The sequence below is a fragment of the Leuciscus leuciscus genome (genome assembly GCF_965113295.1).
Source record: "Leuciscus leuciscus genome assembly, chromosome: 6".
Taxonomy (NCBI): Eukaryota; Metazoa; Chordata; class Actinopteri; order Cypriniformes; family Leuciscidae; genus Leuciscus; species Leuciscus leuciscus.
The window spans coordinates 18,785,025-18,812,408 of NC_138730.1; the positions used below are offsets into that span (position 1 = coordinate 18,785,025).

Sequence of the window (27,384 nt, forward strand, 5' to 3'; positions counted from 1 at the left end):
CACTTCTTCACCCACGATTTTGAAGATGTAATTGCAAATTTGTTAATTTCAAAGTATGTGGATGGTAATATGTTTACTATTCTGTTCTTTACTGGTCTTAAACCCGAGTAAAGCGGATTAGTTAAGCTCATCAGTAAATCGAACACAGTCTGAGTCTCTGAGCATGAAAATCTCCATGGTGGAACAAGAAGCATTACCCTTTATTTACAGATTACCCATTACCCAGTTTGTGCGTCCTGCAATGTAACGGCCCAATGGCAGCTCTGTTTCCTGCAGGGTTTCAGCTCGTCCATGTGGCCACACAAACCTCTTTCCCTCCAGCTTCTGCTCATCTCTGCAATCGTTCCTCATTACACATCCACATGCTGCTGTTCTGCTCCACTATCTGGATCTTACAACCAGTTAATCAACCAGTGATTAACTGGTTGTTGTAGATCATTTCCTCCTGTTGGGCTACTACTTTCTATTCTGAACAATTTTCATGCAGGAAAGTATTGGTGAATTTTAGTTACTTTTATACTCCATTTCCTAAAATTGAACCCACTGGATATGTGCATCTACATAAACGTCTCGTCTTTGAACACTATGGAATGAGAGGACATGCATTGCTTTCATCAGGCGTACCAAGTGAGTCATGATTTTATGGAATTGCATTTAAATCACAATTAATACATTTGACATTTTTCATACAAAGAATCCATACAAGTTCTGTAAGGCTTTGGGAATGTGTGGCATGTACGTGTCAGTCCATAAATCCCACTTCTGACAAATTTCAGAGAGGTTTGCAAAAGAAGCCCTTCCCCTTGTTTCTCTCTTGGTTTCATTTTAGTAGCGATTGACCCAAAAGATGGCCAGACAGCAACATAGTGTCGGCCCAGAACCGGCCCACATCTGGTACGTGTGGAATCCATGTGTGCCGGATCTGGGCCGACACTATGTTGCTGTCTGAAGAGCTGCAGGTCTGGAAGCATTTGCATAATAGAAAATGTTGTTTATTAAATTACTTTTTATATACATATGTACACACACACACACACACACACACACACACACACACACACACCACCCTTTCAAATGGGTGCTGTGTGTGTATATATATATATGACACGTGACACATTTTCAGTGTCACATGATTTGCTGCTCAAGAAACATTTCTTAACAACATTTCTTATTATCAATGTTGAAAACAGTTGTGCTGCTTAATATTTTTGAGGAAATTGTAAGTTATACATATTTTTCAGGTTTCTTTGATGAAGAAATAGAAATATTTTGGAACATAAATGCACTGCCACTTTAATGTATCAATTTAATGCATGCTTGCTTAGTGAAATAATTTTTTTTTTACTTTTCTTTTTGAAACGGTAGCGTATATTGCGAACCTCGCTCATTTGCAGTATCCCCAAAAATATTTGGACACTTAATTCACATGTAATTTGTGTAGATAATCAATAAATGTCATCGCATTAGATAACAAAATATCAAACCAAATGATGCTGGAGCATTTCTTACTAGCTTATAAACATCTTCTCTGAACTAACTTTTAACCAACTGTTTTTTTTGTTTTTTTTGATGATGATGATGATTTTTAGACATATTTGTAAATGTATTTAGAAAGTTAAGCCCTATATAAGATAATAATGTTTAGTTATTAAACGGTTTCTGGGTTGGCTGTAGGTCTGGGTGGAGGTAATGGCTGAAAACCTCTGATCTGATGCATTGACATTCTGACCTTGAAATTAAATCAAATACTTTTAGCTAATACAAGTGTCCAAAAACTTCTTGGGGCCACTGTATGTGATCACTGGTGGTTAGATCTTCTTCAGGGGACAGTTTATTTCTCTCCCTGTTAGTGAAAGAGAGGATTTAAACAGAGAAATATTTTTTTTTTTTTAAATAATAAAAAAAAGATGAAAAACAATCTCAGCAGCAAATGACGTATAATATAAACAACACATATCCAAGCTGTCCATGAAGAATGTTGTTCTTCTCTCCAGTAGATCAACTGGAAAGGACACAACAACAGCACTCATACCGATCTTTCTCCACACGCTTCAACGAGGAGCTCAGCCATCTGGAGGTCAACAGGGTTCAGAAAATCCCCTAAGAAGGTCCAAAGGTTCACGGCCCTGATCGCTTCAGCTTCCCTACAAAGACATTCGCACATGTTCTCAAAATCCAAAGGTAGAGAAAGCGAACGGCTGGCATCTTGCAGCTCTGTTTTGGTCTCTGACGGAGTCTAGACATTGGTCTCCAGACCGTTCATGTCAATGGTACAATGTTCTTTGTCTTTATGGTCTTTTTTATAATGTTGTGGAGACAGGTGAGGGGACTTCTTGTCGGCTGGCCTGATGCCCTCTTCCAGCTGCACTAGACGGGCCACGTCAGGCGACAGGTGCTCGGGTTTCCTCATGGGGCCTATAGGAGGGGGCTGGAAGCAGCCGTTTTTCTGATAGGACATCATCTGCTGGATGCTGATCATAGGCCTGGTCTCACAGATGAGAGGAATCTGTAAAGAGAAGACAAAGTCGTCTTTCTATAGCTACTGCTGAGTGAAATGGGCATTGGATGCATTGGGAGGCCCCAGTATACTTCAAGTGAAATTGAAGAACATCATTCTGAACAAATTCAGGTCAAAACGAAATTCGTTTGGAGTTTGTTTTTGGTAATTAGAAACTGTCTGCCAAAGTTTGCTCTAGCTGGTAAACAGTGTTATCATTGGCCGTCACGATTACGTAATAGATAGTGTGGCTCTTTTCCTGTTCGTTTCGTCAAGGTCAGATGAGTGAAATCATGAATACACTGGAGAGCTGCTTTATTAACCTTAGTTAATAAAACCTTAAGTTGCCAGTCAGCACCAGCATTTTTTTTATCATGTTCACAAAACTTTCATGGCTTTCAGAATATTTTGTTTGTATTTAAAAGTAAATCGGCCAATATGTCAAAAAAGAAAGCCTCTGCTTTTTAAAGACATTTTATTCTAGTTTCATTCATTATTTTTTATCAACACTTAAATGTGCGTAAGTTTCATAAAAAAACATTTCGAACAAAATGTGTCGGATCGATGATCAAAACACTGATCGAGTGAACACATTAGCTTATCTGTGCGTAAACGACTTCTATCAGCTCCTTCTGGGCTGCATCCGAAATTGCATACTTCCCTACTATATAGTAGGCAAAAAAAAAGTATGTGACAAAAGTAGTATGTCCGAATTCACAGGACTCATAAAAGAGTAAGCAAAAAGTCCCCGGAAGACCTACTACTTCCGGCTAGATTCTGAAGTGTGCTTACGATGGACACTTTCCTATCCCATGAGGCCACTGGAGAGGATTTATGAATGTCGGTGAAGAGACGTATCTGACGCTGGTAGGTCACATGATAATGACAACATGGCGAATGTAGTACGTCTGGATTACGTTCATACTACACACATTCATACTATATAGGACGTACTTCTTTAGCGGCCGTGAAGTAATTACTTATTCAAAATAAGTACCTACTCAAGACAGTATGCGATTTCGAACACAGCCCTGCTTTACGCAGATCATCTTCTTCACAGGTTTTTGGATCCGGAGATGCTGTACTATTTCTGAAGATGCGTAACAGCGCTCCCTACCGTATAACAATGAAAACACGGATTGCCGGAAAAACTCATAAATGGCGGGGAAGCTTTAGCCGCTTTTCCACCGTCGGGCCAAACGGTTCTCTTTGCTTAACCGTTCCATTCCGTGCCGATCCAGCCCAGCCGATACGGATATGGTTTATTTTTCCACTGTGGGGTTGATAACGGCCACTCTTTGGAATGTAATACAAATGCGTCAGTCATTTCCTTGGTAACGCAGGAGATTTAAATAGTGACCACATTATTGAGGATGGTCAGATATTTCTTTTAATTTTATTATTAATTCGTGTTTATGTTGCTCAAATAGTGCGCCTAGCCAGCAACAGAAAATCTTGTAGCCAGACAAACAGACAAAGACGTCACTACACGGATTCTACCGTCACGGTCCAGAACCAACTGTGCTGAGAATTCTGAGCCGGGAACGGTTTGTAATTGTGCCGTTCTGAATCCGGCTCAAGTGGAAACAGAACTGGAACCATTCATGTTTAATACTCTTAAAGGCCCACTGAAGCGCAGCTTTGTATGATGCGTTGACCTAATTTCTATTGAAACAGGAGGCTAAGGCGGGACATATTGAATGGCCCCTCCCCCTTTTCAAATAGCCAATAGCGTTTAGTTTCCTTCACAGACTGCGAGTCGTATTTGACAGCACCATGGAGGCGAATTCGAGCGCCGATGATACGCTGTATTCAACAGTAGAGGATTTTTCTCCGTCACATTCTCCTGCACCAACGGACTTAGCAGAATCGTCTACCGATTACGAGGACGAAAATGAACCAGCCGTCTTTGGAGTAAGATCCTATCAGTTTGAGCCAAGTATCATTACAGGGCGGGACGCTTTAGATTCTAGAGAGCATTTGATTGGACAGAAGATGTGAGTCCGCGGTGATGTCATAAAAATGTGATCCATTTCAGCGGAAGTCGGAGACTGTAAGTTTTGAATGCTTGTATCTCCTAAATGCAAATTTTTCAATTCATAACCTTAAGGCTAACATACTGTGTTCATACTAAAAGCTAAAAAAAACTTAAATTTTGATTTCAGGGAGCCTGTAAGCTGCTCGTTTCAAAGTTAGGGGTCTCCAACCCTGCTCCAATCCTGAAGAGTTCAAACACACTGGAACCAGGTAATCAAGGTGTTCAGGGTTACTTTAAACTTTCAGGTAGGTGTGTTGAAGCACTGAATCTTCAGTAAGGAAGCTGTTCAGGAGCAGTGTTGGAGACCACTGCTGGTGTAAAGTGGTATATAAATAAGCATGACGTGACTGGAGTGATGAATTGCAGAGCTGGTGCAAACATCGCTATGATCAGATGCTTTCTTAACTGCTGTTTTCTCACCTCAGTCATTTTCGTTGTGTGTTTATTTTGTTATTGAAAGGAAAGCACGCAGTACATATTCATCTAAACCGCGTCTCAGCGTTGTGGTCGGCGTTGGGATGTTCGTTAGATCACTGCAAAGGTATTTTGAACTTCTTTTTACCACCAAGTGAAGAACGAAAAATAACTTTACCGTGAGTTATCGGGGCCTTTATTGTTTATAAGAACCTATAAATAAACCTATTCTCACCTCCTCGCCCTCCTTCACAAAGTCTTTTCTGCATATGTGTGCCATGATTCCTGTGGCCAGAGCATCCCCCATCACGTTCACCATCGTCCTGAACCGATCCCTAACAGATACACAAGATTGTGAGGAAACTCTGCATTTATAGTGGAAATGTATGAGAGAGAGAAATTCCTGTGTGTCTGATTTCTTACAGGGCCCAATCCACAGCGATGATTAGAGTGATGTCATCTGTAGGAAGTCCCACTGAGGTTAACACTATCACCATGGTTACCAGGCCGGCCTGTGGGATGCCGGCAGCACCGATACTGGCCGCTGTAGCAGTGATGCTGAAGTAAGAAGCAGAGAAATATTATCCTTGAGGAAGAACTTACTGATATCTGATCTATTAATCTGATGAATTAACTTGGTAATTTCACTATACTGGGGAATTATGACATCTGTTATCTGATTTTTGCTGGATAAATAGAATATATTTTAATCCATCATAATGATTTTTCATTTATGTTAAATGCTCTATCAAATTTTCCTTGAATGTAATTTTTTTTGTTTTAAATGGAATAAGTATTTAAGTTGAATAATGACGGATAAATCAAATATAGCAAGATACATCTGTATTACACTATATAATAATTACATTCATATTATAATATAATATAGTATTACTTTGGAAAGAAGTCTCTTATGCATTTGATTAAAAATACAGTAAAAAGTAATATTGTGAAAAATTATTTCAATGTCAAATAACTTTTCTAATGTGAATATATTGTAAAATGTAATTTTATTCTTGTGATCAAAGCTTAATTTTCAGCATCATTACTCTTCATTACTTTCAGCATCATTACATCATTTTCAGTGTCACATGATCCTTCAGAAATCGAATATGATGTTTATGCTGCTTAATATTAATATATTCTGGAATTTTTTCTCGGGATTCTTTGATGAATAAAAGAACAGTTCTTATTTTGCGTTTTCGTGGAATAAAAGTATTTATTTTTTTCCCCCTTTTTTAATAATATCCTACTTTCCCCAAACTTTTGAGTTGTTATGTATCATGATTTACATAAAAATATTAAGCAAGTACAACTATTTTTACCATTGATAATACTAATAATAAATAATAGTTTCTTGAGCAGCAAATCAGCATACTGTAATGATTTCTGAAGGATCATGTGACACTGAAGACTGGAGTAATGATGCTAAAAATTCAGCTTTACCATCACAGGAATAAATTACATTTGAAATAATATACAAATAGAAAACTGTTCTTTGAAATTGTAATAATATGTCGCATGCATTATTACTTTTACTATATTTTTTATCAAATAAATGCATCTTTGGTGAGTATAAAAGACTTCTTTATTCAAGACTTTTCAATTATTCAAAACTATTGGCTGGTAGTGTATAAAAAATAATATACATTCATATATGAATTAATTAATTAATAAATACTTAATATATGAATTCAATAAGTGACATAATAATCATTTATGAATAAATTGGGCTTATAGATTATGATGTTCGAATTACGGAATTATTAATGTCTAAATAATGATGATAACTGCTCAGATAGAATAACGCTCCAAATGTAGACATTCAGATGAAAAGTCAAGATTAATAGGAGCATAACCATTCAATAAATGGGTTGAGATGAGATTTAGTGACATGTATGGTCTAAAGGAAAATTAAGGGAGCATCTACCTCATCATACCCCATTGCACCCTACCTGATGGTGATGATCTGGCCGAAGTCCAGCTCGTAGTTGTTGACTTGAGCGATAAAGATGGCGGCCACGGCCTCATATAGGGCAGTGCCGTCCATGTTGATCGTAGCACCCACCGGAAGTACGAAGCGGATGATGCGTCGGTCGATGTGGTTGTTCTCCAGCAGGCACTTAAAGGTGATAGGCAGTGTGGCAGAGCTGTAGTAGAACGCAAGAGCATCAAAGTTTGTGGTTAACATTTGTGCTATTTTCAAGGCTGGAATACACTAGAACCTTTGCCCAGATTTGTAGTTTGTACATTTCAGATTGAGCAAAATTCTCTGCAGTTTGAGAATTTCAAATACCTTTGATACTTTAAGCTGATTTTAGAACACATTGTTTTCCTTTGTCATGTGTCTCCTAGCAATGTGGTGCATGTTTCTGCATGAGTTTGTGCAAGTGTTGGCACTTGAAAGTCTGGTAGTGTGTGATTCTCAGTCATTTAGTGTATGATGCTGCCTAGTTTTTCACTATCTAGTAACAAAGCTGACAAGTGTAGGATGCCTAGTGTTTTAAAATCTGTTCAAATACGGTTTCGTTTATTATAATCTAGCAGGGCCTAGCTAAAAAAAAGAAGAATATGCATAAAAGTACTCTTACCTGGATGAAGTAGCTAATGAGATGAGAAGGGCCTGTAAAATCCCTCGGATGTAGACGATGGGGCTCTTTTTCGTAATGAAGAAATACATGGAAGGCAGGATGAACAGGCCATGAAGCACAAGCCCCATGACCACAGTGATGGCGTAGAAGCCCAGTTTCTTCCCCATAGCCGAGGGGTCGTCCATTTCCAAGATCTTTCCAGCCACCAGAAACACAATCCCAAATGGGAAGTACCTGCAGTGTTGCATCAGAAACACAGCATTCTTAGGGGAGAGTTCACTAAATTCAATCACAACACACTGATCAAGCCGACCAATCAGAGCACACTGTGCTTTTCAGAAGGAGGGGCTTCATAGAGACAGGAACTAAACAGAGCGTTACTGACAGACTGGGAAGAGAGGTGCTGAAACAATGTCAAATATGTGAAAAATAATGTGGCTTTTGAACATTTAAACACGAAAACCTGTTCTAGTAGACCTAAAAAACAAAACCAAGACTTTGTAAAAGGGGATACAATTGCCTCTTTAAATGAAGTCATTCCTTTCGCACTAACATCCCTCCTTTCTATGTAAATTAACTCATTATAGAATGCTCTTCATTCACAAAAATTGCCTGGTGCATTTTGCATCACACTTTAACCACCAAATAAATGTAGTCTAGGTTGTATTAAAGAAATGCTTAAGTCGGTCTAGTGATCATGGCAACAGCCGTGTTTGAAATAAAGGATATTTTGAACAAGAATATCATAATTTCAGGTAAATGAGACTGAAATGATTCCATTTATCTGTACATTACATTTCCTGTAGTGAATTGGGCACTAAACCAGTGCAGTTAATGCATGTCAAAAAACGCAATTAGGCACAATTTTCATTCAAAGTGAATCTGCACTTTAAAGTGTTTACAGTGGGGAGCCTAAAAATTGCGTCCAATTATCTTTTTTGACATGTTTGTGGTCTTGTATAAATATTCAAATGCCCAACTTGAAAAACAAATAAAATTAAACAAATTACTGCTTTTCACTTTATAATAATAAATAAATAAACAAAATGCTTCATACATTTCTCAAAAATAAAAAATAAATCAATAAAAAAAATCTAATTTTCAGGCACAACTTGGTGAGCATGAACCAAACAACATAACTCTCAATGTAGCGGTTCTAGTAATTTGGTTTACATTCATGCATAAGTTTTGGGATCATGCTTGTCATTACCATATAACAATGGCCACAATTTTCAGCACAGCTTCATTCAGACTCTGGCAGAAGTTGACGAGAGCGCTGCCATTTGGTCCCATTCTTCCAAGCATGATACCTAAATGACAAGAATACTTGAGTATTTATTAAACAGACTGGATTAAGCTGTGAAATTCCAGATGCTGATGCTACAACTCACCCATAGTAGATGAGAAGATCACGATACCGAGGACGTTCATGCCTTCACTGGTGCCAGGAAGCGTTCGGAAGACCACATCGGGAGGAGGCGTCAGTTCAAGGGAGAAGTTCTGGATGTCTGTGCCATTGTCATCCTGGATTCCATAAATGAAGTTCCGTCTGGTGGTGGTCTCTTGCACGTCCTGACTGATGGTGGATCTAGGCTTCATGATAGGGATGCTTTTTGTGCGATACTGCAATTCAAATATAATTCATAATTAAGATGGCATATAAAACAAATTTACAGCAAAAGTCACGGTATACAATACCAAAAGTACAGGGTTATTTTAAACATCACGCACACGCATGCACATATATTAAAATCATACGATACGCTGATAATTATTTTCCATTTTGTAGCTGAAATTACAATTCTTAACTAATTTGTTAAGATTAAATAAAACTCTTAGTTTCAAAAGTAAATTCAGTCATCACAACATTATAATTTACAGTATGAAAAATGGATATTCATTTTGAGAACAATAAAGATTATATTTAAGTGTTCTTAAATTATTAGAATAACTTGAATTGAGCAGTAGATGTATTCTAAATGGGCAAAATGAGCTGCAAAATACTGACTGATATGAACACAAATTTAACATCAGCCACTAACAATACGCATAAAACGCGTACCTAAAATGGTTATGAATAATAGATATATTTTGGAGGCAAAAATACAGATGTTTGGTGTCATGCTCCTGTGCTCCAAGCGTTGCAGGAACAGGGCATACAACTAATGGAAAAACATAAAAACTCACTTGTTGAAAAGTTGCTTGGACCAAGTTGGCTGGGAACATGTTGCTGATGGAGGAAAGAAAGTTTTTTATGAACATAATAATGAATACTAATGTTGGTTACACAGATAATTCATTGGTATTCTGAATTTTTCTAACCTGCTGAAATTACCAAACTGGTGGTTTAATATGATTACTGATTTGGTGCTGATTTATCTGGTAGACAAGCAAAACTAAGCTGGATGAAGCTGGATGAAGAGGAAGTTTTGCTGATTAAGCTAATTAAGTTAGCCATGGGACCAACGTTCCAAAACATAACATTGCTGTTGACCAGTCATGGTATTTTTTTGCACATTGCACAACAGACGAATAAGAAGAGTAAATGACAAGTCTCCTCAAAAACGTCCAACATTGTCCAACATTGTCATTGGAATTATAAAATGCTGTTTTTATATTTAATTTTTAGGTTAAGGTAAATCCAAACAAGTACAATTAGAAAGGTGTAAGCGTATGTTCTTCCCATCACCAACAAAACGCATTAAGAGCGTTGCAAATGAGTGCACATTGTGACACACAGCCAACTAATCCTAATCCAAGTTTTACCAACACACTGTCTAGTTAGCACAGAGGGACCCAGAAAACGATGATCCAAATAGCCTCCCAGTGGAGGTCACAAACATCACGTGCTAATTTGGTACATCTCTTAGTCTACCTGACTAAGACTTTCGTCGTGAAATGCGCCATTAATAAACTGAGCTAATCTTGTGGCTGAATGTAAATAGTTTCCTCCTCTTTTATCACCTCAATAAGGGCCATATGGTCTCAGGCTCAGATCAGTAATCAGTTTAGGCTTCAGTCTTCAGCACACACTCCAATGACACAGGGTCATGCTCTGTCACGCAGCACAGGTGACAGGTGGGTGAGAAATTCTCCATTCCTTAGTCCTCAGCCAACCCTAAACTGAGCCATGTCTAAGCTATCCTGATCCCTCAACATCACAGCCACTAACATCTCCACAGACATTCAGGCTGAAAGAAATTAATTATGCCTTGAAATCAACATAGAACATGTGAAGGTGCAATTGCGTTTATGTATAGCTAGGTTTATGTGCAACTAACCTACAGTCAAGCATGGCGGTAGGAATGTGAAAATCTAGGGCTGTCTTTCCCCTCCTGAGAATGGGGACTCACTGACTCATTTCTAACGAATGTGGTGAAAGTTTGTGATGGCGAATGAAATGAGTGAGGATGTGTTTTAGGGGATATGGAAATCAGTAACCTTTTATTTTAGGGTGTCCGTGTTACCTAATGTTACATTATAATAGTAATATATTGTGCATAATTACATCCAACTCACCCTAAACCAAACCCTAACCCTAGCACTAACCTCAAGCATGGTGGAAAGAATGTCAATCTATCTGGTGAAAGTAATGTCAAGGTGTGGGGCTCTTTGCCCTTTTGAGGACTACATATGAATGAAATAACTAACTAACTGACTGACTACCCTCCAAACAACTAACTAACTAACTAATTAGCTTATCTGGTGGAAGGAATGTCAGGATCTTTCCCCTATTGAGAACTCCGTTTCAACTAACTAACTAACTATTCAACATCAAACAAACTAACTAACCATCCAACAAACAAACAAGCCAACTAAATAACTAACTACAATAATCAAGCATAGTTGAAGGAATGCCAATCAATCTGGTGGAAGGAATGTCAAGATCTCGGGCTGCCTTTCCCTTCCTGACCTATGAGGACTACATAACCTTAATAGACAAGGAATGATATGGTGAAGGAATGTTAATCCTTGGATGCTTCTCAATTCTTATTTGTGCATCCTCATTTCCTTTCCTCGCGTCTCAGCTCCACCCCCTGTAGGATGCGAGGGCTGTAAGGAAAGAAAATGAGGACGGAGGAATCGAAGGAAAGCTTTTTTATACATTGGAATACTTGATCACTCAAGCATCACTCCATAGCGTCATCAGCTGCGCTCAAAGGATCTGCCCTTATGTTGTTAAAGTTTGGTTATTTAAGAAATTCATAATAAATAAAAAGCAAGATACCCTGTTGAAATTTGTGAGATGTGTGGTTTATATAAACTGCAAAGGTAAAGTATAAGTAGAATTTAGAGTAGAATTTATACGCGTCACGTTTAGTCAATAAAACTCTTCCGCAAAGGATACACCCATGTATCCTCGCTTATGACTCCTCAGGAAGCCTCCTCACTGCAGTTAGAGAATTGAGATGTCTTTCAAGATGGCTGAGCTCGATCGGTTCTCAGGTCATAGGACAGAGGACGGAGGAGCGAGGAGACGAAGAGGGATATTGAGAAGCACCCCATATCTATTTCCCTGGAAATCCAGAGTTCTCGCGAGAGCACAAGTTGAATTTGCTCAGCGAGTTTACTCTGGCGTCGAGTAATGATGCTCATTAAATATGCCCCTCGATCTGAGCTGCACCAATCACATCGGGTTATCTGATATAGGCGGGCCAGAGGCAAGCTAAACAGATGACCACATCGCTGTGACGTCGAAGTCATTAGTAAACATTACAAGATGGCTATGGATGAACACCAGTTGTTTGAAACGGCTTTGGCCGCTACAATGAACGAGTTAGACTTGGCTTTTTATCTAAAAGAGGAACAGAAGACAGCGCTCAAATCATTCCTTTGCAAGAAGGGCGTTTTTTCCATTTTGCCGACCGGATACGGTAAGAGTCTAATCTACCAGTTAGCTCTGCTGGTAGCTAAGCATATGGGGCTTGTTGTGATTGGTCGTAGTGTTATCCAATTGCGTGCAGTGAGATTTTCAAATGCATGCTTGGTGCCGCCCCTCGAGCTGGACGATTTTCATTAGTGGATGCCAGACCATTAATCTTTTAGATTTAGGTCTAGATTTCCAGGCTACGCATCTATAGTTTTCTGTAGTCCTTTCTGACACAGTACCTGTTTGTGAAAAGTTCCTGACTAACTGTTCCACTGACCAACTGGAACACTGACACAATGTCACTGGGGCAAACTTCATGCTCATTTACTCAAGCAAACACTAACTGGCTTATCGTGAGCTTTACTCATTAGGTTTAACAGACAGTTCAAAGCCTCAGCAGGTGAGAATGCGTCTGGAACCCTTTATATTCTATCACTGAAAACATGAGAGAAGTTACAGCATATTTCTCTCTAGATAGTTAACTGAAGCCTATGCAATAATAACCTTAGCATATTCAGCAAATACAATAGGCTGATGTGATGAATGGATGTTTCTAAAACCTGATTAGGTAAAGGTAAATTGACTCATATGAAAGTGTAGCAACAATGACAATGACATCCTGCCAGATGGGTTCTGCATCAAGTGAATCATGAGGTTATCAAACAGACCCCCTCCTCAAAATCAACAAACCGCACCACGCGGTGAGCTTCAAACAAATACAAATCACACATCAGCTCCAGCTAGTCGGCAACTTTTACGGCTCCTCCAACATTTTATAGCACCCTAGACAGAACGTTCTGCATTCCAAACCCCCTTCCTCTCTGCACCAAAGAGATAACAAAACTCTATGTGACATTCAAGACTGAGAAGTCACCACACACACATACAAACGTCCTTTGTATGTAACTCAGATGTTCTGAATTAGCGAATCATGATTTGCTAATAACCGCCTTAGGGTCAATTCCCTAGTGCTGAAACCTCCCGCAGCACCGCGTGACTTTTACGCCACACACACACACACACACACACACACACACACACACACACACACAAAAAGACTTTCCTATCAGACACAGACTCTGAGATTAAAGTCCTACAAAGAACCCAAATCTAATAGCCATTACGAATGTTTTTGATATGTATTTTTATGTGTATAATTGGCCAGATAATGTCTGAGGTATCTATGCAACGTTATTATGTTAATCAAAATCACTATGCTAGTGATTATGAGGAAATTATGTAACCCTGTATTTCTGTCATGCAAAAACGTCATTCGAGGTGTCAATGTAATGGGAAAAACATGTCGGAGTCGAATCCTGACTGCAAAGTACAATAATATGCATTTATTCTAGGAAATACCATATTTTCTAGATATGAATGTTAAATTCGATCTCTCACATGTTTGAGTCAAAGTAGGCGTTTCTTCACAAAGAAACTTCTTTCCCGCTTCAGATCAGCAGATCCGATTTGCTGTTGTCCCAAAAAGAGGGCGTAAGCAGATGTCTTTTAAAAGTAGAGACCCTCTCCTCTGATCTCTCTCTCAACTCTGACCCACTTTTAAAAAAAATGTAAGTTCATACTCGCCTTTCCCCTCCACAAGGGAAATGATCTTATTTTCCGGTAAACGTTACATTCAGTGAGCCTTTTAAGCTTCCCGCGACACCAGAAGACGCAGCACCCACAGGACACCGTCCGCGCTTCCTGCCTCTCAGCATCGAACAGAGAAACAACTTGCAAGTAGGCTAATGATCATTCTAAAAGCTGATTCCAGGTGTCTTTTGAAATTAGGTTTCTGTCTGTAATAATTACCAGCTACTTTCTCTTTCTCTCCTTATTTTCTCTCTTTCATTTCATTCACTCTGATCACGTTATTTCTTATGTTCTTGTTTGTTTGTTTTATTGTTTGCATGTTTATAGTTGTAGCTTATGTAATAACTCTTGACATTTATTAAAACCCATTCATACTTTGACTGTCTCTGTATTTGAAAATCCTTCTTTATAAAGTCAATGAAAATGCAATAGATCTAATTAAGCTACACGCTCGATATTATAGACTGCTTTATGTAGTGTTGATTCATAAACCCAGAAAGTTTTATGTTCACGGCCAGAAGATACATTTTCTTGGAGTTTGTAAACGGGATACCCCTTCTTGACTGTGATAATCTTACATGTATTCGCTGGACGAATGACTGATGACTAGACCAGTTACAGAACAAGGTAATCTCGATAATTGATCAAGTAAATGTATTTGCGATTTATGAATTATGACCATGAGTTATGATTATTAATAATTCCAAATTCCCTATATCCTTGAGCTAATTCGTATTGACCCAGAGTCATATATACAGGTTACTTTACAAAAGCTAGGAAAAATAAACTTCTCAAACTGGTTTCCTCTACTTAATCATAGATTTGATGGAAAATACCATAATGTGGTTGTTGTTGTTTTTTAGTGTTGATACATAGATACACAATAGCACAGGCTTACCGGATAAGGTCCAGTAGCGCATCAGCAGAGCTCATGATGGGCTTCCCGCTGTCCTCCGAGTCCTCCTTCTGGGCAGCTCCACCCGGGTGGATGATGATGACCATGACGATGCCCACCACCACAGCCACAAAGGTCGTCCACAGATAATAGGAAATTGTCATGATGCCCAGTCGACTGGAACATTTAGCATCCAGTGCTGCCAAGCCAGACATCAAACTGAGGAGAGAAAAACAATTTTTAAGGAATACATAAAATGACTCTTCAGCTGAATGCAGAGATGATTTGAAAAAAAACTATTTGCAAATTCTTCCAAATGCCATACATCTAAAATACCCACACCCAAAATATTGCAGTAGCTAATTGATTTCATTTTTTTAATTGATCATGCTGAAATACTGTATTTATTTACACAAAAAAGACCATCAGATGTCAGTCTGACATTGAGTAAAATAATTAACATGAAGAAAATAATTAACATGAAGAAAAGAAAGAAGAGCAACCAAAAAGACATACAAAGCATTGTTTAAATATTTATTGGATATTTGTGTTAAAATAAAATATATTTATTTACATTATTTTTCTGTTATTCATTTTGTTTGTTATACCAACATCACTGTCTCTTAATGACAATCTTAGTTTGTTTTCAGAAAGTTCAGAAAACAACCCAACTCACTCTGATGGGCTCAACCAGGGCTCAGTCTTTCAGGTTTTGGGGAACAGTCATTGTTCAAACATCAAGTACAAAGATGACACAAAAAAGATATATTGGATCATGTACCTCCAGAGATAGCTGAAAGAAACAGGCAAAGCTTAAAATCAATGTTGCCATCACTGATTCTGAATAGGGGGTTGGGAGGTGAACACATGGTCGCTTTAAGGGTGGCTCGCTCCAATTCGCTCTCAGACCCCCGCTTCAGGGGTGTGACTCACACTTCGGTCTTGGACGCCGACGCTCACGTCCTCTGAGACAAAGTACAGGTTCTGCTAGAAAAGGGTGCAGTAGAGCCTACACCGATTCAGGCTTTTACAGCTGCTACTTCCTCCTCGTCCCCAAGAAGGAAGGCCGCCTCAAGGCAGTCCTCGACTTGTGATGTCTGAACCGTGCTCTGATAGGACGGCCGTTCAGAATGTTAACTTTGAAACAACTGAAAGACGCATACTTTGATATCCAGATAGCTCCGCATCACAGACTGTTCTTGAGATTCACGTTCGAGGGGGTGGCTTACCAATATACAGTCCTACCATTCGGACTGTTCTGACTTTTATGAAATGTGTGGATGCAGCCCTCTCCCCTCTGAGGCAAAAAGGGGTTTGTGTCCTGAATTACCTCGTCGATTGGTTGCTTTTAGCCCAATAGAAGGAGGAACTGTCCGCGCACAGATCTCTGCTCCTCAGCCGTCTAGAAAAACATGACAGTGGTAGCCTAAAGAAATCACCAGGGGGTTCTCAAGTCCTGTCTGCTGAACAGACCACCTCCTCCTGTGGGCACAGGGCAATCAGTAAGAGCAATACATGTGTCAGGGTCCATGAACACAGGAGCAGATATTCTGTCCCAGATACTTTGGAGCATTTTCTTCCTGGCTGAAGTGGATCTCTTTGCATTGAACACTCGCTGCCGATATTCTTTTAGAGGGAAAATGATGCATTAGCCCGCAGGTGGCCCTCTCTGTGCCTTAATGCCTTCCCTCCGTTTGTACTACTCCCTCAGGTTATTAGCCGAATCAGGGAGGACAGATGCTCAGTCTTACTCGTGGCACCACTCTGGCAGAACCAGCCATAGTTCCTGGGAATGGTTCAGCTGCTGTCTGCAGCACCATGGCCAATCCCGCTTAAAAGGGACCTCCTTTTCCAAGCAGAGGGGTCAATCTGGCATCCTCCCGAGTTGTGGAGCTTCCAACAATGGCCTCTCGTTGGGAGGAAAATTCTGTAAAACTGTTGAGATTTTCAGTTGTTTTAATGTTTTAGGTGTTATGTTGTCATGGCTGTGAAATTGTAAAATTGGAACTTTACACAAAAAAATATTAGCAAGTGATTTTCTTTACACTAAAATCATGTTAAAGGAAGGGTAGGTGATTTGTTCTAGACTTTTTTGTTTGTTTTGCTGGTTGAAAGTCTCTTCACATCCTGATAACAATCACTAAGTTAAGTGGTCTAAATTTATTTATATGTGTATATATATACATATATATATATATATATATATATATATATATATATATATATATATATATATATATATATATATATATATATAGTCTGTGGAAGGTGTAGGATCATAAAATGTTTGTTGAATCATTGCACCTGCTCGAGCAGACATCACACGTCATCAGCGTGTTTCATGCTATGCAGAGTTAGACAGCCGTCAGTCACAGAGCACTGCAACCGAAACAACAGCCACTTTTTACAGTTCCGCCTGATCCAAAACAACCAGCTTATGCTGCGTTCACAGCCTAACTACTGTAATTTGGAAGAGATGGAAACCTGTGACATTATACCAGCAGTGGCTTGTGACTCAAATTAATGCGTTTCAATGGCAATAATATCAATGGCGAAATGAATCTGCTTGAATGAATGAATTTGGTTTGAATCTCTTTAAGTTGTTTATGTTCATTATTATTGTAATGTTATGTGCTTTGATACATGAGGTAATTAAACGACTCTGCTGTGCGCATTCATGTGTTTTGAAGGAGGCGTGGCTTTGGAGAGGATCTGAAGGGAGGGTGGGATCTTATGCTTGCAAAGCTAGCTCGCTATTGCCAGCCTCTCTTTAAAATGTGTTGTTACCATTTTAACATTTACATTTATGTGTATTGGTTATGTCTTGTATTGAAAATCAATATCAGTATTTGAACTTTAATCACTCTACAGTGTTGTGCAGTGTCTATAATAGCCATTTCCTTTTATAGTTTAGTATACAGACTGTTGGTTGTGCACAAGCAAACACTCATATACGTCATTTGTGTATGTACATGCGCCTTAAGCCCCTTGTTGTCTGAGCCTGCATGTGTTCCTGCTATAGGCGGGCAGCAGGACTTCCAGACCATCTGGAGCTTTCTGTGAAGCATCTCTGTTTGACAAGAGCATTACCCTAATCCTGCCTGGAGATGGGAAAGTCCAGATAAAGTCTCTATGCCTAGGCCTGACCCCACTGAAGTCACATGGGTGCAATATTTCTTAGGTGGGACGAAGCAAAATACCTGTTGGAAATGTTCACAGACATATAGCAGAAACACTCGCACAAAACCAAGTGGGTGAATCCCATGAAAATGTTCCCAGATCCAGTGTTATTTTAGTATCTTTGAGATACTATTATAGTTTTTATTAATATTTTGAATCAGGTTTTATTTTTTACTGTTTTTGTCATTTTAGTAATGTTTAATTTTTTTTAATTATGTCTATACAAAGTTCTGTCATGAAACTCTAGCCTTAACTCAATCTGCTTGCAATCACATCATTCTTCATAGGGTGCTGATTGGTTCCTGCTGTATCAGTAGCCAATGAGCTTGCTGCTCAACCTTCAAATACTTGGTTAGCATTGCCCTAGCAGTGCAGTGAGCTTTTAGAAACCCTCCACCTTCCCCAGCTCCACCTGTATAGATCTGCTACGGGTAAATCATGTACGCTATATTGTACAGCAGCAGCATGTCTTGCTCACAGCATCGTGTCGTGTGTTTTTTGGCATGAGCAAGTCCTGTACTGATCTATTATGCCAAGACCAAACATATCAGCATTGTCAAACACTCCAAGAGTTGTCATGACATAAATATAGTTTTTAATGATTTTTATGGCAGTTTCAGTTTTAGTTATTTTAATTATTTTAAATTAATTATATAAAAAAAATTATATTTATATTATAACAAGTTATACATTTAATACAAAAATATATAGATGTTTTAGTAAATAGATGTTTAAAAAAATGTTTTACAAAAATAAAATAAACAGACAAGTAATCATGATATTGATGTGTAAATCACTATTTACTGAAGCAAATGACTCAATAATCATCACTGATCACAAATTATTTAAAATTAACTTGTTGATTACATGAAAAAAAACTGAATTAAACATTTGTTAGCAAATACATAAAAGCTGCACCTAACTGTCACCAACGGTAACGATGGATCTTATGATCAATAAACTGTTGACAATTCATTACAGTGGCCAAGCAACAGTTTGTGGTAAAAATTAAAGATAAACAAAATATTCATGATTATTATTATTGTAGATATAATTTTTGAAGCCTTAATGGCAATTAAAGCATAAAAAAGCATTGGTGCTCCTTAATTTTAAGTTAACATAAACATACAACAAATATTACAATATTGGTTTCTTGTTCAGAGTGTAAATTAAATTGCTTATTTTAAGGGACATTTAACCTGAAAACCATTCAATCATCAAATATTGCTGGAACGTGGCTTTAAATTGGACATCAAAAAACAACACACACAAAGGGAGCATCTTGTCTCCTCGTCCCCATATGCCACTGATGAGAATATATTTTAAAATTAAAAGAAAAAGAATAAAAGCACACACCACAGTAAGACTTGAGAAATTAGATAAATGCCAGGCAGTCTACTTGAGGAACGACCACTCCCTGAGAAGACAAAGGACCTTTCTGGTCCTTTCTTTCTCTCTTGTGAAACTAGCACCATCATTCGAGACGCAAGTCTCACCTAAGCAATCCTAATCTACATCTTTTTCCCTTGACCCCCCATTTCCCCGTTCCCTCTTTCTATCATGCTGAGATAACCTGAAATTCACCCAAAAATGTGTATGGTTTAATGTGAATAATTATCATACAGTATTACACGTTTGGTATCATTTGAAATGTCTCAGTGCGACTGGTACAAAGGTCTCATTCCCAAAGAAGTAAAACAAAAGGTAATAAAGTTTTAAAGAGTTTAGAGATAAATTCCCATTGTTAGCAAATGTTACCATGTAAATCAACTTCTGCCTCCAGTAAGTCTGGGACGGTGATTAATGTAAATTCCCACTGTGAACTCATGATTGCATTTGAAAAGAGGTTTCTGCCTTGGTCTGTCTATATAAAGAAATGCAACGAGAGGATCAGTGCAATCCTGTAACCCAGATCAGCCCGTGATGCGAAGTGCGAATCTTCTCTCTTTATCCCAGAGCATTTGATGTTTTGTATTGATTATCTTTGAACTGATTATGTATGGCATCATAATTTTACCTGACATAATAAATTGTAAACATTTGATTTTATTCTAACGGAATCTGACATTATTTTCAGTAAAGACTTAAAAAGAATAGTCAAACATTCGTTCACATTTAATGATGCACAGATATCACTAAAACCTTTTCATCAATCTCAAAAATCTCAAAGATCTCATCAATCTGCCACCATATGAGAGTCAGCTGAGCTGAAAAAAAGACATGCCTTAATCTTGCAAAAGGTCGATTGATTTTCTCCATATAGATGCAATCATTGCGCAATGACAACAGCATCCAACATGAAAATTGAAAAGATGTCTTAAAGCAGACTTTTTTTTTGAGAGGATTATCTGTCCTGCATTAAGTCTATGTATTTAAATGTAAACTCCGAACGACAGGAAACTGAGATTTGGACTTGATTGGGACTCAGAAAGTGCCATGTTATCAAAGGCAATATGCCTACATTTAAAGCATCTATCCTGTAATTGCCTATAGTAGACCATTGAGCTACATCCCGTCATATCCTATAAACTTCATTCAGAACAACAACGTGCATGCCATATTCCCAGGGTGACCTTTTGAAACTGTCCCGCGTCCCTACGGTTGCGTGTCTGCATAGACATTGATCAAAGATCAGCTTCGTATTGAAATGCACACAGGGATAATGAGAAAGTGCACGGTTGCCTTTGATTGTAGTGCGCTCATCAGATAATCTGGTTTCCGCTCTTGCCTGTAGGCAGATGGCGTTGAAACGAGGACAGTACGCAGACCCTGCTTTGGGCCTAAGCCCTAGCATACCATTTGATTAATATGTCAGTTTCATTCATTTTAAACCAGCCATGACATTGGCAGACCCCTTGAACTGCATCTTGAATCTGCAATGCTGTGAAGAGAACCAGTTCTTTTACAAATATGTGACCCTGGACCACAAAACCAGTCACATGGGTCAATTTTTTTAAATTGAGATTTAAACATAAAATGAAAGCTGAATAAATAAACTGCAAATAATAAATATGGTTTGTTAGGATAGGAGAATATTTGGCCGAGATACAACTATTTGAAAAATCTGGAATCTGAGGGTGCAAAAAAAATCTAAACATTGAGAAAATCGCCTTTAAAGTTGTCCATTTATGTTCGTGATTGTGCTGCATTCACTCACAAAAATAAATGTTTTATATATTTTACAAAATATCTTCATGGAAAGTGATCTTTGCTTATTATCCTAATGATTTTTGGCATAAAAGAAAAATCTATAATTTTGACCCATACAATATTTTGTTGGCTATTGCCACAAATACACCCAGGGTCACATATCTTGTTCTGCTTTTCATTCTTACTTCGGTTTGCCGCTTACTACAGTTCAAGCTCTAGCATTTAGGTCAACGTTAACTTGTTTATAAATAGTCATTGGCCATTTTGCATTTGGAAGTGCCTGGGTCTTGGCTACTGTACATGTGCAGTTGGTCCTTAGCTTCCTCAGATTAGAGGTAATTAACAACCCTGACCCTCACGTAATGACTCCCTGGAGTGTGTGTGTGTGTGTGCGTGTGTGTGTGCGCACTCGGCATCTGGAACACTGACCCAGACAGAAGTGTGTGTGTGGAATGAGGATCAACTTCCTCTCAAGTCTTTGCTTCACCAGAAGTTGCACGTTCAGCATGTGATCATTTGGTTTGAATAGTTTTATTCCATCTTTGGGGTTGCAAGTTATATCTTTCACAGGCAGCATGTGGACTGTTGTTGTTAAATCCTTACCTATACTGGCAGTTGACCCACCGTTCACTTATTTCATGTTTTAGGGGGTTAGTTCTCCCAAAAATGAATTTTCAGTCATCATTTACTCACTCTCATGTTATTCAAAAACTCTATGAATTTCTTTCTCCTATGGAACACAACATATTTTTTGCAGAATGTCTGAGGTACAATGAAAGTGATGTATACTGTCAAAATAAGTTAAACTATCATAAAGTGCTCCATGTGACTAAATTCTATGCAAGCGCGTTGACTTTAGTAGGGATATTGGTCCCTACAAATATCCATTGGCAACTGAATTGTCCCAAGGATTGTTTTGATAAAACTATTGAAATATATTTATATGTAACCATTGTTGTAATTTTGACTGCATCTGAACAGGGTCACATGCCATTGACATTACCTGAGAAGTTAAAGCAAATATGCTAGAAAACTGCTCTCTTTCAAGCATGTGCATTTAATGCATGGATGGAGTAAGAACATAAAGTAAGTGTTTAAAACAAATGTGCACAGTCCAGTTGCATTATAAAGTTGACCTGCTTGACACTTTCCACACTGAAATAAGAGGATTTTAATATTAAAACTCAGCCTCTCCAAACATTATGTATATGCACTGTACTCTGATGCTGATGTATGAAAGATGTGGATGATTGCACTATGGACAGGGTAAAGTTCAAGTTAAAGGGATAGTTCACCCAAAAATGAAAATTCTGTCATCATTTACTTATCCTCATGTCATTCCAAACCCATAAGATTTTCATTAATCTTCGGAAAACACAGATCTTTTTTATTAAATCCGAGAGATTTCTGTCACTCCATTGACAACTACGCAACTGACTCTTTGATGCTTCAAAAAGTTCATAAAGAGATCGTAAAACTAATCCATATGAATTGAGTGGTTTAGTCCCAGGGGTAGAAAGCTCTCAAATTTCATAAAAAATATCTTCATTTGTGTTCCGAAGATGAACGAAAGTCTTACAGGTTTGGAACAACATGAGGGTGAGTGATTAATGACAGAATTTGAATTTTTTGGTGAACTATACTAAGTTTCTGTTAATTGTAGCCTCTGCTAAATTGTAATGTTGTTGGTTTACATAATCAAAATTGTGTAATATTGTCCATTAAACATACTGACATCAACAACTCACTTTATGGGCTATGCGTGTTTTGGCTGCTATATATATATAAAACCTTTAGATGAAATTGCGGAAAAACATACCATCACAAGATACTTAAGAAACAATGACATCAAACGTGACATTATGTGTCTAGAGGTGCCACACTCTTAAAAAGAATGGTTATTTATTGGTATTGATGGTTCCATTAACCTCAAACATCCATTGCACAAATGGTTCATTGGATTAGAAAACATTTTCTTCACACAAAGAAAAAAAATTGTTATTTCAAGAACTGTTCACTAAGGGTTCTTTGGGGAACAAAAAATGGTTCTTCTGTGGCATTGCATCGGAAACCCCCTTTTAGAACCTTTATTTTTAGGAGTGCATATTTGAAAGGGCATATGTGCATAATCATTTACATTTTGCTCTGTATCCACCAATGCTGTTTGGATTCAGGGGAATTGGAATATACCGTAATTTATGCTGCTCTTACATTGTATGGAACAAATCAGACATTCTGCAAAAATTGCTTTTTTGTGTGTTCCACATAAAAAAATAACATTTGAAAAAATTCCTGCAGCTTAAACGGTAGAACATGGTATTTGCAACTCCAAGGTCATGGGTTCAATTCCCAGGGAATATATGAAGTTAAAAAATGTATATCTTGAATGCAATGTACTGCAGTGCAAGTTATTTTGGATAAGCGTCTGCCATATGTAAATACAATGGGAAGATTGATTCTGATTTGATACTTTTTATACTAATGTATATGTATCCTCATATAGATCCTAAGTGTAAGTGAAAATCGCTAGTGGTTTTTATTCTTTTTTTAGCATTCAGATTAATATGCATCCGAAGCTCTTAACAATGAACATTCATTATAATGGATCTGTTAGTCTATTGAAATTATTATTTGTTAATGTGATAAGTGCCTGTTTAAGTATATTAAATGTTAAAATTATGGCTTTCAACTATAATTTTAAATGGCTATAATTGTCCATTTTATCCTTAGAAATGTTCTATTTATTTAATTGAAGTATCGGTATTGGTATTATTATTATTGGAAACACTGGTAACACTATTGGCTTTTGACACTTGGTAAATATGGTTGTTGACATGTGACATGGTTATAGGACTGGGTTTGGCTTATATTATCTCTGACAAAAGTTTACCATTATAAACTAATTCTAAAGACAAACTTCATGCTATCTCATTTCAGAAACAGGATACATACAGACTCTTATCTCACTTGATTGTATCAGATTCGTAGTGATGGACAGCTAAGTTATTCATGTTAAAAATCTTGGAAAAAGGAACTCTTACCTAGAGACCACTAGTGGCAGGATGAGCATCTTCAACATCCGCATCAGCAACTCCCCAGGGAACTGGAAGTACTTCACCTCCTTTAGAAAAAAAACAGAACATCTGCTTTGATTCACTGTACAGAGTTGAGTCCCTCAGAGTGGAGCGAGAAATATTCTCCAATCCTTGACTTTATCTGTATATCTGTAATAAAAATGCTGCAACCTGGGAAAACACTGTGGCTCTTTTTTTCCAAACGAAATAAACATCATGTTATCTTGTGTTCAGATGCTGGTGTTTGGGAACGCAATCATGTGAGAAACTTCTGAAAGGTCATTCCAACCATTGAGCTCAAGCATTTCAGAAAGATCAAACCAACATTTGAGATGCTGTGCAATGATATCCAATCAAATACTCTGTTGACACGGAGCCCCTAAAGGGACGTGGTGATGATAAACAATATGAGATGGGAGGAAACATGATATTTAAATGGTTTTGCGTTCTCTCACAAAAGTTTTGCATTTCCCAGAGAAACTTTGCGTTTGCCTGTTCAGATGTTATAGTCTTTCCTTTCATCGTTTAGTTCTTGAAAATACATTGCTCTTATAATATTAATGTTTATTGTCCAATAATAGTCATGTCTTTGAGACAGCACTATTTAAAAATAAAAAAACTGCTGCCCAAGGAAGTAAAGTTGCTTAAGAAGAGCCCTTAAGCAAGAGAAAGACTTATTGAAGACCATATTGTGTTGAAGGGAGCTGAGAGACATGATGCTGGTGTTAAAGCGCTTAAAGGCCTGCATTAAGGAGGGGGCAGGGACATGTGAAGCTTAGATCAGGGCCGTTGTCCAAGCAGCATCAGGATCAATGCTGACAAATGGCTGTGAATCTCTGGCATTCCTGTGCTACTTGCTAATGCTAACCTAAAAACAGCTGGCATGGAGCCGTTACTTCTGCCACTGGCATTCCTGGCCTGGGCCATGCAAAGTATGTAAAAGCTGCCATGTGGCGTAATCTAAACGAGGCTCATTGTTAAACATTTGTGTAATGGCTGATCGAACACTGCAACTATTAAACAATCAGTTGCCAAAATCAAATGTGTCTGGTTGGCTTTAAAAAAAAAATTTTTTACTGTGGATAATTGATTGGTTAAGTTAAGAGGTTATTTAACCAGTCTCTCATCTCAGCCTAAAGCTAGCTTGTTCAACGTCTGTACTTCCTTTGGAAAACACTGGATGCACTAGCTTGAATGTACCGTAAGTGACTCAATACACTTAATAACATACTGCAAATGTACCCTCAACAAAGAAAAGATCTGAATATTCCTTCATTAAAAGTAACTATAGCTAAAACTCCAGCTTCATCTTTTTCAAGAAGACTGTATGTTCTATAGATCATGAGGTAACCATAGTTCATTAACCTCATTATAGGACTAGCGAGAAATGTTCAACTCGAGATGAATGAGAAGATGTGATGAGATTTTCAACTTCAGATCCTCAATGCAATAGTGCTTCAACAGTTCAGTTGATTGACTGGTAATCCCTCAGGACAACTAGATGTCTGGTTTACTCGTGTCATAATGACAGAGCTTTGAGGGAACACACATCTCACTTAACCAATGAATCGGCTAATGAAATGAAAAGACTATACTAGACAGAATATTGTACAATTTTATAGAAAATTTATCATTTTATTTAGGTCAAGTTTAAGATCTCTTAGGGGTCTCAAAATGTATCAAAGATGAAGATTTCACTCCTCACAGCTATATGCAAGGATTGAGACGGTGATCAATGACAAATAGTGAGTGTCCATGATAAAGCAAAGGAAAATCTTTTTTAAAGCTTAGTTTAAAACACATTTGCCAAGTTCTTAGTAATGCGCTCTTTGTATTTATGTTGGTTTTATTTGGTTGTGAAAAACTTTTTTTTAGCATTTTCAACAAAAGTTGCCATTTAAACATAGTATGGTGTAACCATCAAGTAAACAAAAATGTATTAAAAAAAGTACACCTGTACACCTTGAATACAAATGTTTTTAAATATATACTGGATATATTTTCAATGTATTATTATTTCACAAATACCAAGTTGTTGGGATGTTGCACCACATGACATTTTACAACTGGAACTGGAAAAGGTCAAATGATATGATTTTTTAAGAGAGGTATTGACCTTGACACACAGTAATGATATTATTTTCTGCATGTTGGTTGCACCACATGACTGATTTGGTGGACAAAAGTTATTTTTTATTTTTTATGAATAAGCAGTGAAGCAATTTTGGGGAATAAACACGTTTATATTAAAATTATAATTCAGAGCTTAAAAACATGCAAGTACTTTTATGATTTGCATCTTAATTTAATAAATCCAGACCGGCATCATGTCAAAGAGAATACTTGCTACCTGGATCTCCAACTGCTGTCATTCTTCAGCTATACAATTCATCTTTGCCATTAACTAATGAGGATAAAGTTTACTCTCTCTCTCTCTCTCTCTCTCTCTCTCTTTCTTCAGATGCGCCATTGAGGGAACCGTTTTGGTTCTCCAAAGAAAAAAATCAGAAATCAGTTCTTAAATTTTTTTTACTTTTTTTTTTTTTAATCTAAGTGTGAAGAACCTTTTCCACTATAAAGGACCTTTTGCAATGAAAAGGTTAAAGTTGCTTTAGGGAATCATTGATGCCAATAAAGAATCTTTATTTTTTCAGAGTGTGTGTCAGATGGCACTGGCAGGAAAGTTGGGTCGTTTCAGGGAAGACAGGGAAACTGTTTTTGGTAAGGGTTACACCAGGTAGGGGAAACCAAAACTAACCTGCTCAGAGAGGTGTTTGGAGCGCAGGAAGAATCCCAGCAGGCATCCGATAACCACGGCCAAGACTGACAAGATGAGGAGGCCGTTCTGTTGGCACACATTTTTAACGCGGTTCCACACCGCGCCCAACGCCATGGTGACCTGTCCACTTCCCAATCAATCAGCCATACAAACACCCTTTTACACCCGAATGCACAAACCTTCCGAGGGGGCAAAAAGAAACATGCAGAGAAAGCAGCAGTAGGAAGGTAGAGCAGCTTGTAGAAAGGGTGATAATGAAGGTCCCTCCAAGAAAAAGCACTTGTCAATCCACCGCTGGTCACTACT

The 27,384-nt window shown here is 37.9% G+C and overlaps 1 protein-coding gene across 1 annotated transcript; it reads right to left on the reverse strand.

Annotated features, from left to right (window-relative positions):
- Window positions 1-199: 199 nt before the first annotated feature.
- slc1a7a (solute carrier family 1 member 7a) lies at window positions 200-27,384 on the reverse strand. Its single transcript, XM_082173794.1, has 11 exons — window positions 27,058-27,384; window positions 24,267-24,346; window positions 14,899-15,114; window positions 9,728-9,770; window positions 8,932-9,163; window positions 8,751-8,850; window positions 7,541-7,774; window positions 6,905-7,099; window positions 5,373-5,507; window positions 5,185-5,284; window positions 200-2,506 (listed from the first exon to the last, which is right to left on the reverse strand). The coding sequence occupies exons 1-11, from the start codon at window positions 27,190-27,192 to the stop codon at window positions 2,237-2,239; spliced, it is 1,740 nt and encodes a 579-aa protein (XP_082029920.1). The 5' UTR covers window positions 27,193-27,384; the 3' UTR covers window positions 200-2,236.

Excerpts from the sequence above, each read along its gene's own strand:
- slc1a7a (XM_082173794.1), bottom strand. The coding sequence starts at position 27,192 with ATGGCGTTGGGCGCGGTGTGGAACCGCGTTAAAAATGTGTGCCAACAG. Across the intron at positions 8,851-8,931 it reads GATCTTCTCATCTACTATGG|GTATCATGCTTGGAAGAATG; the intron begins GTGAGTTGTAGC and ends CTTGTCATTTAG. Across the intron at positions 2,507-5,184 it reads TTGTGAAGGAGGGCGAGGAG|ATTCCTCTCATCTGTGAGAC; the intron begins GTGAGAATAGGT and ends TTCTCTTTACAG.